The sequence below is a fragment of the Lactuca serriola genome, chromosome 2, assembly GCF_051521515.1.
Source record: "Lactuca serriola cultivar US96UC23 chromosome 2, Lser_US96UC23_V15, whole genome shotgun sequence".
Lineage (NCBI taxonomy): Eukaryota > Viridiplantae > Streptophyta > Magnoliopsida > Asterales > Asteraceae > Lactuca > Lactuca serriola.
Window position 1 is genome coordinate 86,798,655 of NC_136409.1, and position 19,278 is coordinate 86,817,932.

Here is a 19,278-nt window from a genome sequence, read left to right on the forward strand (position 1 = left end):
CGCGCTTATTCGTTGAATCACCCACAGCAGGTGAGTTCATACCTCGTAATGAATCTTTTAACTGTTTTAAATGCTTTTAAGGGGGGGGGGGGGGGAATACAAGTTGAACACAATGATAATTGTGTAAATGGTTGTTATAAGAATCTTTCAAAAGATTGCTTATGTCTTTTATAAGTAATCAAAACATTTCAAAACATTTCAAAAACTCTTTCAAAAACTCTTTTAAAGTACAAGCATAACTGGTAGTAAAATGAGTTTTTTCAATAATAGTTCAAGTAAAATACTAGTAAAATATAATGGGTATAGTTTAGGGGTTCGGTTCATACTATAATGAGAAGATACTAAGCTACTATAACGAGAAGATACTATGATACTATAACAGAACGAACATACTAAGTTGCTATAGCATGGAACAACTTCATGATCTAATTATGCCAATGACTCACTAACTCATTGTTCTAAACAAAAGGTGATAGTTAAATTGAATATACATGATCATATAACTTTAATGTGGATGTACACGATGCAACAACCGGTTTGCCGGGTCACGTTTGGTTCCCAGAATCTTTTGACAGGGAGAGCGTTTAGTATGGGATCTAGCCATCACATTATACCTTAATAATTAATTTAAGACAATTAGTACAACAGTAGTTACTACAGTACATACATTTTCCCATTTCTTTCATAAAGTCACAGTTCCACTTGAAAATTAATGCAAACTATTTTCGAGATAAGATAGTTATAAACTAAAGAATACTTACATCTTTTCAAAGCGACAAACATAACAGTCGGGTCTAGTTCATTCTGTAGAAAGGGACCATAATGCTAACCTTATGATTCTTTAATGTATACATCTAGGGATATATATATATATATATATATATATATATATATATATATATATATATATATTAATAGGATAGGACAGGTAATAATATGTGTGCTTCCGTTTCCTTTCCTGTTCCTTATTTGGTTGTGGGCTTAGAGCAGATTCACCCAACCTATTATCTATTCGATCTTAGTTATATATACGTTCCGTATACATTAAGTCATCATAAGGGGTACTAGGTATGGGTCAAGTCATATGACACTAATTCAATGCACTGTTTTCTAGTACAAACATACTTTTAAAATCAGAACTTTTGATATACAAAACTAGAAACTTACCAGTAAAGGGTTTAATCCATTTTATTAAACCAGCATAAACTTAAAGGACTTTAGGTGATTGACTCTATAATACCTTAGTTTATACATCATGGTTATATATCATTGATACCCAACAGGTAGTTGGATGTGTGCTTTGCGCCTTACTTCCTGTTCCTTGTTTGGTTGTGGGCCTAGGGCAAATTCACCCAATTAACCATCTATTCGATATTAGATCATATATAGCCGGAATAAACTAAGTGATTATGGGAGTAATCACTGTGGTCACCATTTTATTATAAGAAATAAGGGTTTTGTTAAAGAATCTTTTCATTAAATATAAAGGAACTATTACAATTAACTCTATGAGTAACAAGTGAATACGCCAGGGTTATATACAACAATGATCTAACAAACAATAAGATGTGTTCTATCCACCTTACTTCCTATTCCTTGTTTGGTTGTGGGATTAGGGCAGATGCGCACAGTCGATTGTTTGTTTACTCTGAGTTTTGATACAACTTGTCTAAAACAGAACTTATAACTTACTACATTTCAACTACATTTTTCAACAACTTTCTACAACTTACATACATCACTAAAATCTTATGAACTCACCAGCTTAATTGCTGATCAACTCTTTCAAATAACTTGTATTCTCAGGAGACTAATAGACATGTACTCGCGCTGGGAACTCAGAAGTTGGAGCATAGTAGCTTCAAGTCTTGTTTTGTTATTTGCTTATGTATTCTATGTTTTGTGAACACACACATTTTAAACACTTTCTTTATAATGAAATGGTTTTTCATTACTTGCTTACTATGATACATGTCTTGTGATACTAAACATGACGTCCTCCACCCCTAAACGTTTCTGTCGTTCCGGTTTTGGGGTGTGACAGATTGGTATCAGAGCATTGTTTATAGTGAACTAAGTATATTAACCGATAAAAGATATACAACTATAAATACAATGGGGCTTAAGTGCTCTGGATAATGAAATATTGTAAGTGTATAACGATAAGTTATAAAAATATACCTATTTGCTTATACATGTATACATACTAGAACGAGTATCACAAGAAGAACAGAACTAAAGTACTTAAAGGTTGAACACTGTCGTCAAACCTGAACAGTTATGTAATCATAGCTAGTATCAATATAGCCTGATCAACTATATTCATTCGAGATGTAACCAATATGTGTTTGGGAGTGATGTGGTGTTGCAACGGTCTTAAAACTTACCTGACGCCAGTCAAGAGAATTCTAGATCAAGTACATAGAGTTAGAATAGTATAGGAGTATTCTATGATACTATAACGCGATAACAAGTTTGAAACATACTAAGTACATTACATTAAAGTACTATAGGAGTATTTTAGACCATGTAAGCAACTTATGTGATAAATTAAAAGACCCTTACAGATAGGTCTATAATCTTGCCGTGTATACTCCCAAGGTTATATATAATTGAGGTTTTATAGACTTATTTGTGATCTACGCTTCACTACCTGTTCCTTGTTTGGTTGTGGTTTGGGAATAGGACCACTTATTCGAAGGTCTATTTAATCTTGAATTGTATACAACTTGTATACATTGTACAATTATAGAAGGACTCTGTAAGGATCACCCCATAAAGTTACCCTAAACCTCATAGATTCTTTAGTCAAATTCATTCTCGCATGAAGAACCTAGATAGATGCAACCACTTCCTCATAGGAGTCAACAGAAGAGTCAAGGAGGAACAAGAGTAAGTTCAAGAGAAGTTTTAAAGAAGGATCAACCAAAGTAACCATAACGTGTTATGCGTCACACTAACAAATAATAATCTTAGTTAACTTAATGAGTTAGTGGAAACACTGCTCACATTATGTTTTAGGATTAATTTCTTACATGAAGCTGGTAACAGTTTTTCAAGTAATAGATATTCATTTGAGGATAGCCATTTCTATTCATAAAGTTTATTCGGTGTAAACTCTTTTATGAATCATTTCCAGAACCATGTAGAAGTCAGGACACGATACATTCAGAACTAGGATAACCTTGTCTTTCAGCTTTTGGATTATCTTCACTGCTATAGACTTATCCCATCTCATCTTTGTATTCTTTTAGAAAAGATGCCTCCTCACAGATCAATTAGACACACTACTCCGATAACTCCAACACCTTCTCCACAAATCGATGCGGCAACTCTAAATGTTGTAGTAGCTGCGGCTGTGGAAACAACCATGGATCAATATCATCCTACCAGTTCCAGCGGAGGTGGAACACCTATCTATTCTACTCAAGGTGAGGTCCATGTGCGCTCGAGAGAGTGTTCCTACAAGGACTTCACCAACTGCAAACCCCTTTCCTTTAATGGAAATGGTGGAGTCATCGCTCTAATGCGATGGTTCGAGAAAAAAGATTTGGTCTTCGCAATCTGTATGTGCCCAGAAGGGAGCAAAGTGAATTTTGCTGCATGAACCTTCTCCAACCGAGACCTCATATGGTGGAACAACCATGTTAAGTCACTGACCCTATCAGTGGCTAACTTAATAGGTTGGGAAAACCTGAAAGAGTTAATGCTGGAAGAGTACTGCCCAAGGGGCGAAGTACAAAAGCTGGAACAAGAACTATGGGAGCTCAAGATGGTCGGCTCAGACATAGTGGCCTACACTGACAGGTTTAGTGACATGGCATCACTATGCCCCGAGATGGTTATCCTGGAGAGCAAGAAGATAGAAAGATACATTTAGGGTCTAACTACCCTGGCCCAGCAACTCATTGACCATGGAGTCCACCATGGTGTAGAGGACTATAATCGAAATTCGGGGAAGAAGAAGCGAACAACACAGGAACCCCCGCAAGAGCAACCAGCGAGTACTCTGTACGCCGCTACAACGCCTGCTGCTCCAGCACCTACCGTTTGATATGCTGGAACCCTCCCGAAGTGTGGAAAGTGCAACTATCACCACACCGGAGTATGCCGGGAAATACAGTGTCTGAACTGCCATAGAAAGGGACACACAGTCTGTTTCTGCAGGACACCGGCTCAACCGATCTCCCAAGTCCCCGGAGTTGAAGAAAACCAAGCCTGCTATGGCTGTGGTGAGACTAGTCACTACCAGAGGGATTGCCCGATAACAAAGAACTCAGGCACGAACGGACAAATCCTGATGATCACCGCAGGAGAATCAACCCCAGAGCCGTCAACAAGCAGCGGTACATCTTCGATCTAGTGATTACTTTAAAAATTAATTTATATTTATATAAGATTAAAACTTTGGGGGAAACAATTAAATGTAGTTTTAATCACTCACTTATTGGAAAAGATCACAGTATCTAAGAGAACTAAAAGTTCCGTTTATAGAAGCTATGATGGCTTAGCATATACATCAGGGTTGTGCATAACTAAGATGTTGCAGACTTAGAGTGAGTGATTCCGCCGTAATTCTTGTTCCTTGTTTGGTTGTGGATTTGAGGCACAGTTACTCAGTCGACTGTCTTATTCATCTTAAATATTCATAACTTGTATATGACAGGCGATCGTAGTGGTACCGAGGAGGATCATGATATAAAGTATCATCACCAGTTATCAAAGCACTTTCATTTGTATGTATGCGCTCATCGCGGTACGATACGTAGAAGTGTTAACATCTAAGGGAAAACAGAAAGCACTAGAACATTTACAAAGAGTACATTGTCGAACACACTAGGAGTACATTGTTGCACACACTAGGGGTACATCATCGTATATCAAACATTTCTTTCAAATTGGCCAAAACTTTGTTCGGGAATGAGTCCATTGCTATCATTCATCATGAATTAGCGTGGTCCTCACCATACTAAGTTCATATGTTTCTATCGCCTCGACCATCAAGTTCTTGAAACCTTAGACATTCGTATCGACAGTCCGACCTAAACCTCAGTTTTATCTTTCATATTCTAAACCCCGAAGTACTCGTGCAAAGGGTACTTTGTCCTCCGAAGCCTTATCGTAAGATGTCCGCAGACCGTCACGAATACCACTCGTTCAACAGACCAAGTTCGAGTAAAGAGGCTATGGATGAATACAACCCACCTATCACTATTCAATGTATACGCAAGGGTGGTATATGATTATGACTATGCGAATCTAGTATGTGTGTTTCCGCCCTATCTCCTGTTCCTTGTTTGGTTGTGGACCTGGGGCAGAGTCTCACATCCGACCTTCTTACTAATCCTAATTATATACGACTTGTATACACGAGGTAGTGATAGATGGACCAAGTACGTATCATGAACACTAGGGCAAAATTGCCAGGTCTATGAGTGGGTATTCTGCAAATCAAAGGAGCGTACCCTAGTAGTACTCCTAAGAAGTAAATTTCGGGACGAAATTCCATCTAACGGGGTGATGATGTGACAACCTGAAACTTTTTTCTTTATAAGCTCAGTCAGTCAATTTGTTGGGTATTATGTGTTGCGTCATGGGATATTCTTTTGCATATCCGGTATTGGGCCTGTCCAACCGTGATTATAGATTAGGGTTACGTATTATATATAGTGCATGCATATATGCCTTAGTACGAGATTCATTGGTTATCTTTTGCATTGTAACCCTAAACATCTCTACAGCCGAAGTTCTTAATCGAGATCTTCTGAGGTGTCAAAGTTTAACCATTCGACATCATTCAAACCATTATTGTGTTCTTTATTGCTTCATTTATTGTTTTTCTGCTTGAATCTATCGACCATTAAGGAATATTATTTGAACACAACTTAACTCAATCTCAGACTCACTACTGCTATCATTTAGCACAACAAATCAAGCTTAGCCTCTCCAAAAGGGAGTTCATGGCCTAAGCACATGAGTTTACGGCCGTAAACTCAAGGCATGGCCGTAAAACCCCTATATAGGCTCTTATTCTTCAACTTTCATTAATTATCTCATTCCAACCTCAAGAACACTCCATTTCTCTCTCAACTATCATCCCGATCTTCATTCTAGATCTTCAAAAGTTGTAAGTATTCTTCCTTGATTTGTTGATACATCTCTTAATCTAGCATCCTCTCATGATTTCATCCATGAAAATCATGTTTTCTTAGATCTTCAAGTTTCACCAAGAACACACACTAGTGATCATGGCCAAAATCAACCATTTCAAGCCGCTATATTGTAAGTATTCTTCCCTACACTTCATATCTAGTGTGAGGCCTTGAATTACAACATTGAAACTTGCCTTTTCACGTGAAGATCATGAGTTTATGGCCCAAGATCTTCCTTGGCAATAAACTCCATGTTATGGTATGTTTAGGGCTTAAACTCTTCCAACAAGCAACCCTTGGACCTAGAACCCTTCCTTGATGAAAATAGGACCTTAAACTACTCTCAAATGCATAATGACCATGAGTTTACGGCTGTAAACTACTTTGGGCCGTAAACTCACCAAAAGCCTCCATTAAGCTGGTCTTTCTCATCCTTGTGTAGAGCAAAAGTCCCTCAAGCTTCCCTAACCTTAAAACAAACACTTATGCATGTTTGACCATGAGTTTACGGCCGTAAACTCCCTTTGGCCGTAAACCCATGGTAGTAAACTCTTGTGAGTGCCATTCCACACTCCTTAGTTTAATCACATGTGATTCCAACACTTGGTCAAAGTGTTTCCTAGTCCCGAAAGGTGTTTCCTTTCATATAGTTGCTTATAAACACTATATTCATGCCAATATATGTCATTTAGGACTTATTGTGTCTCGGGACTTCATTCGTGGAACTCCTCATCCTTACGCGCGTATTCGTTGAATCGCCCACATTAGGCGAGTTCATACCCTGTAATGAGTCTTTTAACTGTTTTAAATGCTTTTAGGGGGGGGGGGGGGGATACAAGTTGAACACAAAGATTATTGTGTAAATGGTTGTTATAAACATCTTTCAAAAGATTGCTTATGTCTTTTATAAGTAATCAAAACATTTCAAAAACTCTTTTAAAGTTATGTTGCTTTATAGTTTAGCAAAACTTCATTTTTAAAGTACAAGCATAACTGGGTAGTAAAAATAGTCTTTTCAATAACAATTCAAGTAGAATACTGTCACACCCCAAAACCAAGAACGGCGGAAACTTTCTGGGGCGGAGGACGTCATGTAAAGTATCACAACAATGCAAAGTAGTAAACAAGAAACAACATCATCCATTGCATTAATAGTATAATTTTAAATACATGTGTGTTCTTTCATAAAATAAAACAACATAATGAATAATCAAAATAAAAGATGAGTCTTGACTGCTCCGTTTTCACAAAACCTGGTCGTCGTACCTATCTATTTGTGACCTGAGAATACAGGTTATTTTGAAAGCGAGTATCATCAATAAAGCTGGTGAATTCATAAGTATTTATGTGCCTTTGATTTGTAAAAACTGTAATTTAAGACTTGTAATTGTTTGAGAAAAAGTTTGTATAAGTATAAAAGATCCTAGAAAATCCCATATTTCCTACTAGTATAAAAAGTAGTCTTCTACCAAGACTCGACTATTTTTAAAGTATGTATCATTGTAAAAATGACGGTTTTTCCCATGTATAACTATTATTATAAAAATATAGTCTACCTCTTCGTTTAAGTGAATGTATCACAAAATAAAGGTAATAGGGGAAATAATATATTTATATCAAAATATATCCTACCTCATCGTTTATGTGAATGTCTCACAAAATAAAGGTAATAGGAGAAATAATATATTCATATCAAAATATATCCCACCTCATCGTTTATGTGAATCTATCACAAAATAAAGGTAATAAGGAAATAATATAATCCTTATGAAAGTATCCATTTGTATAGGATAAATACGGCGTGGTAACTCGCTGAACAGTACAACCGAGAACATCCGTAGATGAACACACCTTCTGTTGCGAGCAGCCAAGTGTAGGATCGTCAGTCCATGAGTATGTAGAAGTATGACTTCATGTAGTATGTAGTAGTATCTCTCCATATAGTATGTACTAGTGTCTCTTTGTATAGTATGTGTTCGTGTCTCTTCGTATAGTATGTACTAGTGTCTCATCGTATAATATGTATTAGTGTCTCTTTGTATAGTATGTATTAGTGTCTCTTTGTATAGTATGTATTAATGTCTATTTGTATCATATGTATTAATGTCTCTTTGTATAGTATGTATTAATGTCTCTTTGTATAGTATGTATTAGTGTCTCTTTGTATATTATGTATTAGTGTAGCGTATGTATTGACTCATGTATGAACTGATTCTTAGTGTGATTCCTTGTACTAGGAATAGTAATTAGTATCTCCTAACTATACCTATTATAGTTACTAGTAATGTACGTGTATAACCGAGAGTATGCCTTTGCTACCCTAAGGTACTAAATTGACTGATAGAACTTTTATGTCTATATATGTATACATAATATATAACTAATATTTAGACGACATTCGGACAAATAACCGATACCCTAAGGCCACATCCAAACAAGGAGAAGGAATTAAAGCGAGCTAGCAGTCCTAAGTCCTTTAAACATTACTTATATAATTATACATATATAGGCATGAATTTGACAATATAAAAGTATAAATGAAGTTTTGTAAAACCTTTGAAAAGCTTAATGAATAAGAATTGATGACTTGATGTCAGTTTATAAAACCATTTGAAAGCAGTTTGTTTGATAAGAATAGTTTAAAGTATAACAAATCCTTTGTTTGAAAAACAATTGTAACAGAGTTTGGAAGGAAAGATATAGTATGTAATATAATTTGATAAAGAGTTTAGTATGTGAAGATGTTTTGAGAAATCATTTTGAAGTAGTATACTGAATAAAACAGCTAAAAGTGAAGTAAATATATAGTTTGATAGTTATTAATCACATGTGATTGATATAATAACTATCATGATTCAACTTGTATTCCCCCCCCCCCCCATAAAAGCATTTAAAAACATTTAAAAGGTTAATTAACGGGTTTGAACTCACCTGTAGTGAGTGGTTTGGATGAACGAATATAATAGGATGCAAAGTGTCAAGTGAAGACTTGAACACACACAAGGATCCTAGTTAACATATATTAACACATATATGTATCCAATTAGTCATTTTACAACTAATTAACCAAGTTAAAACATCCTAAGACATGTAAAACACTTGATTTTAGTGTTATAAGTCCTAAGGATTTCATCTAAGGGTTGTAGGACTTGGATTTTGGGTTTAGGGTCCAAGGGTAAAATCTTTACGAGTTTACGGTTTTGGGACCAACTCCCTTGGAGTTTATGGTTGTAAACGCATGATTTTATGGCCGTAAACTCATGGTACTTCAACCATTTTTTGTTTTGAAGCCTATAAGTCATAAAGAAGCATTCCTACTTCATGTCTAAGCCTTTGGAAGTGATTGTGGCATCATTGCACCCCTTTGTGGAGTTTTCGGCCGTAAACTCTAATGGTTCATGGTCTTTTTGATGTTTAAGGTCCTAAGCACATCAAGGATATGATCTATACTAGTATCCAAGGCTTGGTAAGGGACTAGGGCTCATTTAACCCCACTTAGAAGGGTTTACGGCCCAAGAACATCCCTTGGCCGTAAACACCTTTGATCATGTGTTTCTTGGTGTTTTCTACGAGATTAAGGAGTGTAACAAGTCTTATAACACACTAGGGGTAAGAGTACTTACAATAGATAAGCTTGAAAGGGTGTTAAAAGTCCAAGAACACTAGTGTGTGCTCTTTGTGTTCTTGGTGAAACTAAGAACACTTGAAGATCTACACAAATGGAATGATTTCACGGATGAAATCATGTAAGATCAGTAGATTAAGTAATATATCAAGTAATTAGGGCAAGAAACACTTACAAAGTTGATGATCAAGAAGGAAAATCGGATGATACTTGAGAGGATTTGATGTTCTAGATTTGAAATTGTGAGAAAAATGAGTAAAATGACTAAGTGTCATATTTATACTCTTTGGAGTTTATGGCCGTAAACTCCATATTTAGGCCGTAAACTCCAAACTGTAACATCCAAAAATTTATAACCAATTTAAACTTTTCAAAAACAACCCATAGTCATTAAGTTATTACAAAAAGGCTTTCTATTCATTTATTATCAGAGTATCCTAGAAACATCAACGTAAAACTGAGGAGTGGTACGATCACGCCTTCGCCTTGCCACGGTCTCCTGAAGTACCTGAAACAATACACTGCAACTGTAAGCCCAAAAGCTTAGTGAGTTACCCCCAAAATACCAACCACAATACCATACACATATCATATCATATCATAAACAGAACAGCCATGCATATCGAGTCTACAGTGTGACTGGTCCGCCTGCACCAGGCCTTCAGTCCACCCGGTCCACTCTCTCTTCGAGTCTATAGTGTGACTGGTTCGCCCTCACCGAGCCTTCAGTCCACCTGGTCCACTCTCTGAGTCTACAGTATGACTGGTTCGCCCGCACCGGGCCTTCAGTCTGTCTGGTCCACTCTCCGAGCGTCGGCACGTCTGGTCTGCCCTCTTGGGGCCTTCAGCCTATCCGGAGCGCTCGTCGGGCCTTCAGTCTAACCGGTCTGCACTGGGTATATTGGCCTACAGCACAAATCAGGACCCGCCTCAACCCAACCCCAGTCCAACAACCATGTGCAGATAAACATATAATCATATATCAATTCACAACTAATCAACCGATCTAGCAGATCACATAATATAGCAACATCCTAACCAGGATACCGACCTAACCGGTCACTAACATAGCATCATCCTATATACCATGATACCGACCTTAACCATGTCTCTAACATATACCATCCTAACTACCCGGATGCAGACATAGCAAAGCAATAACATAACAAACAACTACCCGGATTCCCATCCGATAAAGAGCCGGCCTTGGTGCCTTAGACCCTGTCTATATAGTGAGGATAACTCACCTACAACTGCTGACTTAAAGAAATAAGATCACGCTACTCCGACCACCAGCACGAACTCCACCACTGAACATTACCAATTAACCAAATTCAATAAACACCAATAATTACCAAAATACCCCTGGAAGTCAACTGGTCAACCCTTGGCCAAAGTCAAAGTCCTCAGCCAAAGTCAACCTTCTTGGTTGATCCTACTCGCCGAGTCAATGCGTTGAATCGTCGAGTCCTTACACTCAGAACTCCCAATCACGACTCAACTCGCCAAGTCACCCCAAGACTCGTCGAGTCCAACAATCTTTGAGTCCCATCCTGCTCAACTCCCCGAGTTGTCCCTCAACTCACCGAGACACGACTTAACCAGAAAAGGCTAGGGTTCCACGACCAGACTCGTCGAGTCCAAGAACAGACTCGTCGAGTCCAAGGCAATCTTCAACAGACTCGCCGAGTTGTTCTTCTAACTCGCCGAGTCCATGCACATATTCATACAACTCGTCAAGTGCACCCATGTGACTCGCCGAGTCTTTTCAGTTCTCATTCCAGACAGAGGCTTTTCAATCCATGCAAGGACTCCAATCCATAGATCCATTCTTCTACAGCCTAACCCTCACATAAAGTTGCAAACTTTGAGTGAAAGCAAGAAGATATAAGCCCAAAACACTTCTAGGGCTAGGGTTCAAGACAAAGGGCTTCACCAATGACTCTTAGACAGGAACTTTAAGACCTTTTGGGCCATCACACGTCTAGATCTGAAGTAGCAACTTCAGATCTAATCCTCAAACTCGAGATAGCTCCCAAACAAGCTAATGAATCCCAAATCAACCACCATTCATGAATCAATAATGAAATAGCTTAAGGAGGAGGTTCCTTACCCCTAAAATGTGCCCAAACAGAAGTAGATTCCAGATCTACCCAAGCCCCTTGATGATGGTCTCCAAATCCCCAAGCTTCTTACACCAGTTTTCTCTTCCAAGCTCTAATTCTTCATCAATGGAGTCACACACGAGATGAGGGTTTCTAGATCTCAAATGGGTAGCCAAGAGGCTGAAGGCGGCTATAATGTGCTTTATATAGGGCACAATCCCCGGATTAGGGTTTTCTCCCTTCAGCACCAACTCGGCGAGTCCAACCGCCGACTCGCCGAGTTGGTCACTTAATACTTGACCAGAACCGCGACTCGACGCCGAGTCTATCCATCGACTCACCGAGTCGACCTTCCTTATTTACACTAAGAACCTTGAACTTGGACCTCTGAACTCGGTGTGTTACACAAACTCTTGGAGTTTTGAGACTTTAGTTTTGCACAATAAACCCTAGGGCGTCCTCTCACTAGTTATCTGTTACTGAACTAGGCTTTAGAACACTCAAACTGACTCCAAAACTGCTAAAATTTAGCAATTGCAAGATTGACTTTGATTGAAGGCAGGGATTGTTATAAGATAGAAATTTCGAGTTGTCACAAATACTAGTAAACTATAATGGGTATAGTTTAGGGGTTCAGTTCATACTATAACGAGAAGAAACTAAGATACTATAACGAGAAGATACTAAGATACTATAACAGAACGAACATACTAAGTTGTTATAGCACGGAACAACTACAAGATCTAATTATGCCAATGACTCACTAACTCATTGTTGTAAACAAAATGTGATAGTTAAATTGGGTATATATGATCATATAACTTTAATGTGGATGTACACGATGCAACAGCCAGTTTGCCGAGTCGCGTTTGGTTCCCAAAATCTTTTGACAAGGAGAGCGTTTACTATGGGATCTAGCCATCACATTATATCTTAATAATCAATTTAAGACAATTAGTACAACAGTAGTTACTATATACAATACTACAGTACACACATTTTCCCATTTCTTTCATAAAGTGACAGTTCCACTTGAAAGTTAATGCAAAGTATTTTCGAGATAAGATAGTTATAAACTAGGGAATACTTACATCTTTTCAAAGCGACAAACAGAATAGTTGGGTCTAGTTCATTCAGTAGAAAGGGACCATAATGCTAACCTTATGATTCTTTAATGTATACATCAAGGGATATATATATATATATATATATATATATATATATATATATATATATATATAGGATCCGACAGGTAATAAGATGTGTGCTTCCGCTTCATTTCTTGTTCCTTGTTTGCTTGTGGGCTTAGAGCAAATTCACCCAGCCTATTATCTATTCGATCTTATATATATATATATATATATATATATATATATATATATATATATATGTTCCGTATACATTAAGTCATCATAAGGGGTACCAGGTATGGGTCAAGTCATAGGACACTAATTCAATGCACAGTTTTCTAGTACAAAGCATACTTTTCAAATTAGAACTTTTGATATACAAAACTAGAAACTTACTAGTAAAGGGTTTAATCCATTTTATCAAACCAACATAAACTTAAAGGACTTTAGGTGATTGACTCTATAATACCTTAGTTTATACATCATGGTTATATATCATTGATACCCAACAGGTAGTTGGATGTGTGCTTTCTGTCTTACTTCCTATTCCTTTTTTTGGTTGTGGGCCTAGGGCAGATTCACCCAATTAACTATCTATTCGATATTAGATCATATATAGCCGATATAAACTAAGTGATTATAGGAGTAATCACTGTGGTCACCATTTATTATAAGAAATAACGGTTTTCTTAAAGAATCTTTTGATTAAATATAAAGGAACTATTACAATTAATTCCATGAGTAACAAGTGAATACGCCAGGGTTATATACAACAATTATCTAACAAACAATGGGATGTGTGCTATCCGCCTTACTTCCTGTTCCTTGTTTGGTTGTGGGAATAAGGCAGATGCGCACAGATGATTGTTTGTTTACTATGAGTTTTATATAACTTGTATCCATTTAGTACTTATAGAAAGGATTGTAGAATCATTTTACGTATCTTTCATCAAAGTAGGAAATATAGGATTTTCTAGAGGAACAAGCAAACTTTTCTAAAACAGAACTTATAACTTACTACATTTCAACTACATTTTCAACAACTTTCTACAACTTACATACATCACTAAAATCTTATGAACACACCAGCTTAATTGCTAATCAACTCTTTCACATAACTTGTATTCTCAGGAGACTAATAGACAAGTACTCACGCTGGGAACTCAGAAGTTGGAGCATAGTAGCTTCAAGTCTTGTTTTGTTATTTGCTTATGTATTCTGTGTTTTGTGAATACACACATTGTAAACACTTTCTTTCTAATGAAATGATTTTCATTACTTGCTTACTATGATACATGTCTTGTGATACTAAACATGACGTCCTGCACCCCCGAACGTTTCCGCCGTTCCAGTTTTGGGGCGTGACACATGAAAATAAAACTAGTGCATATACGTATACTTAATCTATATCCAAAAGAGTGAGTAGAGTATGCGCTACTCGCGAGGAGTGTTGTTCTGTTTCGTACTAGTTTCATCCCTGGATTTAGCCAACTGGCATTCTGTTTCAAACACACACCTTTCTAATGTTACTTGGCATTCCCGATGTTCTCTAACCTCGGATCGGTTTGTTGCTAGTTCCCTTCGCAGGGTCTTGGTGTGATTCCTGGTTATCTCCTAGTCTTCGTTCAGGTGGCGGAGGTGTACCATGTTAACTACAGTGGTTGCACCAACCTCTATGACTCGGTTGATGGCTGCTCTTGCTTGTTCATCGTTACGAGCAACTCGACGTACTATTACTGGGAGGGCTCTGTCTGCTGAGACTCCCTCATCAAGGTTGTAGAAGCTTCGGTCCCCATTATAGGGAAGGTACTGACCTTGTTCATGACTCCACCTCTCTAAGTTTACAGCCCACTGAGGTGTCGGGCCTTGGAAGTTCTGTCGAGGATTGGGATTTTGGGCAACTTGAGGTGGATCATAGACTTCTGGTTCCGAGTCAGAGTCTTCGTGAATTTCTTCTACATCCTCTTCTTCTACTTCCTCGAATTCTTCTTCTATTGGAGCCACAGGGTCGTCTTCTAGTTCCTTTTCGAGCCATCCTCGGTTCCCCTAATTGGGAAAGTAAGGGTCTCCGGGCAGATGCAATCCAGCCATGTTATCTAACCGAGAATAGGGGTATAAGAGATATTAATAAATCTATAAATGGTGTTATCATGCTATAAATACTCCTATAGTATTTAAATTTATGTTAAGTTGTAGCATTCTTTTGTAGTAAGAATTGGCAAGTTTTTAGACTTGTTACAACACCACGACCATTACTAGGCATATGCTAATCACCTCTCGAATAGATATAGTTGATCATGCTATATCAATCCCAGACTTGATTCTATATCCTAAGGCCTACTCTTGCTGTTCAACAATCATAATACTTTTGTTTTGTTCCGGTTATAATACTGATCTAGTATGTATGTATGTATGTATGTTAGTATACTTTTTATAAAATATTTAGATTTTAAAAGTATACTTTTAGTCAGAGCGCTTCAGCCCCATTGTATTTATAGTTGTATATTATTCATGGTTTGATATACTTAGTTCAATATGAAGAAAGCTCTAATACTAATCTGTCACACCCCAAACCGATATGGCAGAAACATTCGGGGGCGTAGGACGTCATGTGTAGTATCATAACAATTGCATAATAGTAAAACAAACAACAACATCCATTGTATTGAAAATATAGTTAATACATTTGTGTTCTTGGTATTGATTGTATGACACCAAAATATATAGCAAAATAAAATACAAGTCTTGAATATGCTTTGTCTTCTCGAAAACCTGAGTGAGAATACAAGTTATTTTGAAAAGAGAGTATCAACATTTAAGTTGATGAGTTCATAAGCATTTAGTATTTAGAAATATGTCTTTGTTTCATGAAAATGTTAATGTGTTGCTCCAAAAAATCCAATATTTTCTATAATTAATGAAGTGTAGTCTTAGGCCTTAAGACCCAAAATGTTTGTATGTTATTATACTCTGAAATAGTATAAGTGTATGTTTTCCATAAATGTATGCTTACTTTGCTAGAAAATAATTTATTGTACTTGTATGAACTCTATTGTATGCATGTATTAGAAAATAGTGATGTATAGTCTTATTTAAAATAAAACCACCGAAGTGATGTTTGTTTGGTAAACCAAAATGTTTAGTTAATGTTTAATGTGAGTGAGATTATAACCATACTAAACTGACTAGTGGATTGCACGACGTTCTTCAGGCGTCAGAATGTTATGATATTTGTCACCCCATACCTGCCGGTGTAACTGTAGCTAACAACTTAGGTGCGGGATTGTCAGTCCCGTATAGATCTATACACAAATTCACGCTCTCCCTCCAGGAGACTCTGGTTATAATTTAGGACTTTTAGCTTGTAATCTAGTAGGTACCATGAAATCGTGGCTCATATTTTAGTATTAACTTGTTTACACATAGTGTGTATATGTTTTCTTGTTCTTATAAATGAATAGTGTACTTACAGTGAAAATTAATTATACTTATGTAATTATTCATGTGATGTATTCTTGACCTAGAAAATAGTGTTAATTGATCCTTAAACTAGACATATTATAGTTTATAAGTTGTTATGTTTGTACCGAAAATGATTAAGGAAAAAAATATAACCCTTTGCTCTACATGTTACAAAAGGGTTAGAAATACTCGTTCAAATAAGTTTTATACTTATATATATATATATATATATATATATATATATATATATATGTGTGTGTGTGTGTGTGTGTGTGTTGTATGTATAATTTATAATTTAGAAGACAGTCGGACAAGCATTCTTATCTTAAGCCCACAACCAAACATGGAGCAGGAGTTATGGCAGAAACACTAGTACTAAGCCTGTTAAATCATAATTATACACACACACACACACGTATATATAGCTTGATAAAAATAGTAATTTAAGTAGTTCAAAAGCAGTTTAAAATGATTTGATAAGTTTATAAAAGCATTAAATCTCTTGATATGATTTGTAACCGTATTTAAGTGTTAACACAACTACTTCATGTTTTGCTTGTATTCTCCTCCTAAAAGTATTGGAAAATGGTAAAACATAGGGGTATGAACTCGCCTTAAGTGAGTTATCGGGAGGGGATACAGTGTAGTAGTGCTAATCCTCAAGCTAGAACTCGTATCAATATATGTATCCTAATAGTTTTTAACGCATAACACATGTATAATTAGTGGAAATAATAGTAATTATGCTAAAGAATGACGAATTATGTAAGAATTCCGTACAAAGAAAGAGTCTTAGAAATGAACCGAGGGTATGAAAGACGTTTTCAGTCAGTTGAAGATGTGAAGTGTTCTTGGTGAAAATAAGGAGATTGAGGTGTTTTCGATTGGTAATATGAAGATTGGATGGTGATTTCAGTTGGCAATAAAAACGCATGAAGTTTTTTGGCAAGATCTTATGAAGGTTTAAGTGAGTTTTGGATGATACTTGTGAGGATTTCGAGTGTGTTCTTGGGAGGGATATGCGAGATTTCGGTCTAGATGTGTGATAATGATATGGTGTTTTTGGTCCAACATATAAATATGGAAAAAATATGACGGGATGTTTACATTGGAACTCGCACTTTCCCTCTTGAATTGCATGACAACAGATAGGATCTGAGCTGATTTCGGTGAGGAACTCTACCCAAGAAAAGAGTTTTTAGTCGAGAACAGGTTTGCAGTCTGAAGGGAATGAGGCCTCGCACGTTTGCAGTCTTGACCACACACACGATTGCGGTCCGAAAGAAGGTATGGCTTGAGAAGGTTTTCGGTGGGGATTTCGGTCCTTGCATTTGGTTCATATTCTTGAAACAATTATCCTATAAAAGGTTTATATATATATATATATATATATATATATATATATATATATATATATATATATATATATTACCATTTTAGTTTAGCCTTAATAAATTAATAAATCAATAAATTTGACTTTCATTTAGCAAGTTTGACTTTTTTTTGACTTTGGTTGACTTTTACAGACAACCAAATAACGGGTTGTCACTGAACCTCATGCGGCTTCAACTACCGAGACGCATAAGCGATAACCCTCCCACTCTACATAAGTACCGCTCCCAGACTGGTGATGGATGCATCACAAAATACCACCAGGTCCTCAACACCCTCAGGGAGGGTCAACACTGTGCCTCAGATAATTTCTGTCTTAGCTTCTGAAATGCAACCTGCTGCTCCAGGTCCCCAATGGAAATCCGCGTCCTTCCACTTCAGACGAGTGAGGGGTACTATAATCTTGGATAAGTCCTGAATAAATATCCGATAATACCCTGCTAATCCCAAGAAACTCCTAATCTCTGAAAGAGACTTCGGGACCTCCCACTGCATAACCGCCTCGATTTTGGCCGGATCGACCAAAATCTCATCCTGATTAACGAGGTGCCAGAAGAACCGGACCTCTCGTAACCAAAACTCACACTTCGAGAACTTGGCATATAGTCGTTCTCGCCTCAAGACCCCAAGAAGCTCTCAAAGGTGCTCCTCGTGCTGCTCCTTAGTCTCTAAATACACCAAGATATCGCCAATGCATACAATAACTTATCGATCGAGCATCATCCTGCACACCTGATTCATCAAATCCATAAATACCGCAAGTGCATTGGCGAGCCTAAATGACATCACCACGAACTCATAATTACCATAACGAGTCTGAAACGCGGTCTTCTCCACGTCCTCCTCTCTAACCCTCACCTGATGATACCATGACCTTAAATCAATCTTGCAGAACCAAGATGCACCCTGTAACTGATCAAAGAGGTCATCAATCTGTGGAAGGGGATAACGGTTCTTCACTGTCAACTTGTTCAACTCCCGCTAATCAATACATATCTGGTGTGAACCATCCTTCTTCTTGACTAACAATATCGGTACTCCCCATGACGAACTACTCGGTCTAATGAATTGCTTGCCTAACAGCTCCTGAATCTGAGATGAAAACTCCTACATCTCAGGCGGTGCCAACTGGTACGGTGCTTTGGCAATCTGAGCCGCACTTGGACTAAATCAATCCTGAACTCAACCTACCTCTCGGGAGGCACATCGGGTAACTCCTCTAGGAACGCATCAAACAGCTCCCTGACGACCGGTACATATGAAACTAAAGTATGTTCCCCTACCTGAGTATCAATCACATAATCAAGATAACCCATACAACTATGTTGAATATACCGTGGAGCCCTGGTAGCAAAGCAAAAAAGCTGACGCGATCCTGGTACCCTCCCCGAAGATAACTAGTTCTCCCTACA

At 37.3% G+C, this 19,278-nt stretch overlaps 1 protein-coding gene across 3 annotated transcripts in view; it reads right to left on the bottom strand.

Annotated features, from left to right (window-relative positions):
* Window positions 1-19,278, bottom strand: part of HDA08 (histone deacetylase 8) — a 68,332-nt gene that overhangs the window by 23,755 nt on the left and 25,299 nt on the right. Inside the window, exon 4 of one of the 3 annotated variants that reach the window (XM_079024255.1) lies at window positions 9,957-10,285. The exons of the other annotated variants lie outside the window; for them this stretch is intronic. Within the exon in view, the coding sequence (XP_078880381.1) occupies window positions 10,205-10,285 (81 nt within the window). The 3' untranslated portion in view covers window positions 9,957-10,204. Of the gene's footprint in view, window positions 1-9,956; window positions 10,286-19,278 lie in introns of those variants that run through there. 3 annotated transcript variants of the gene reach the window in all.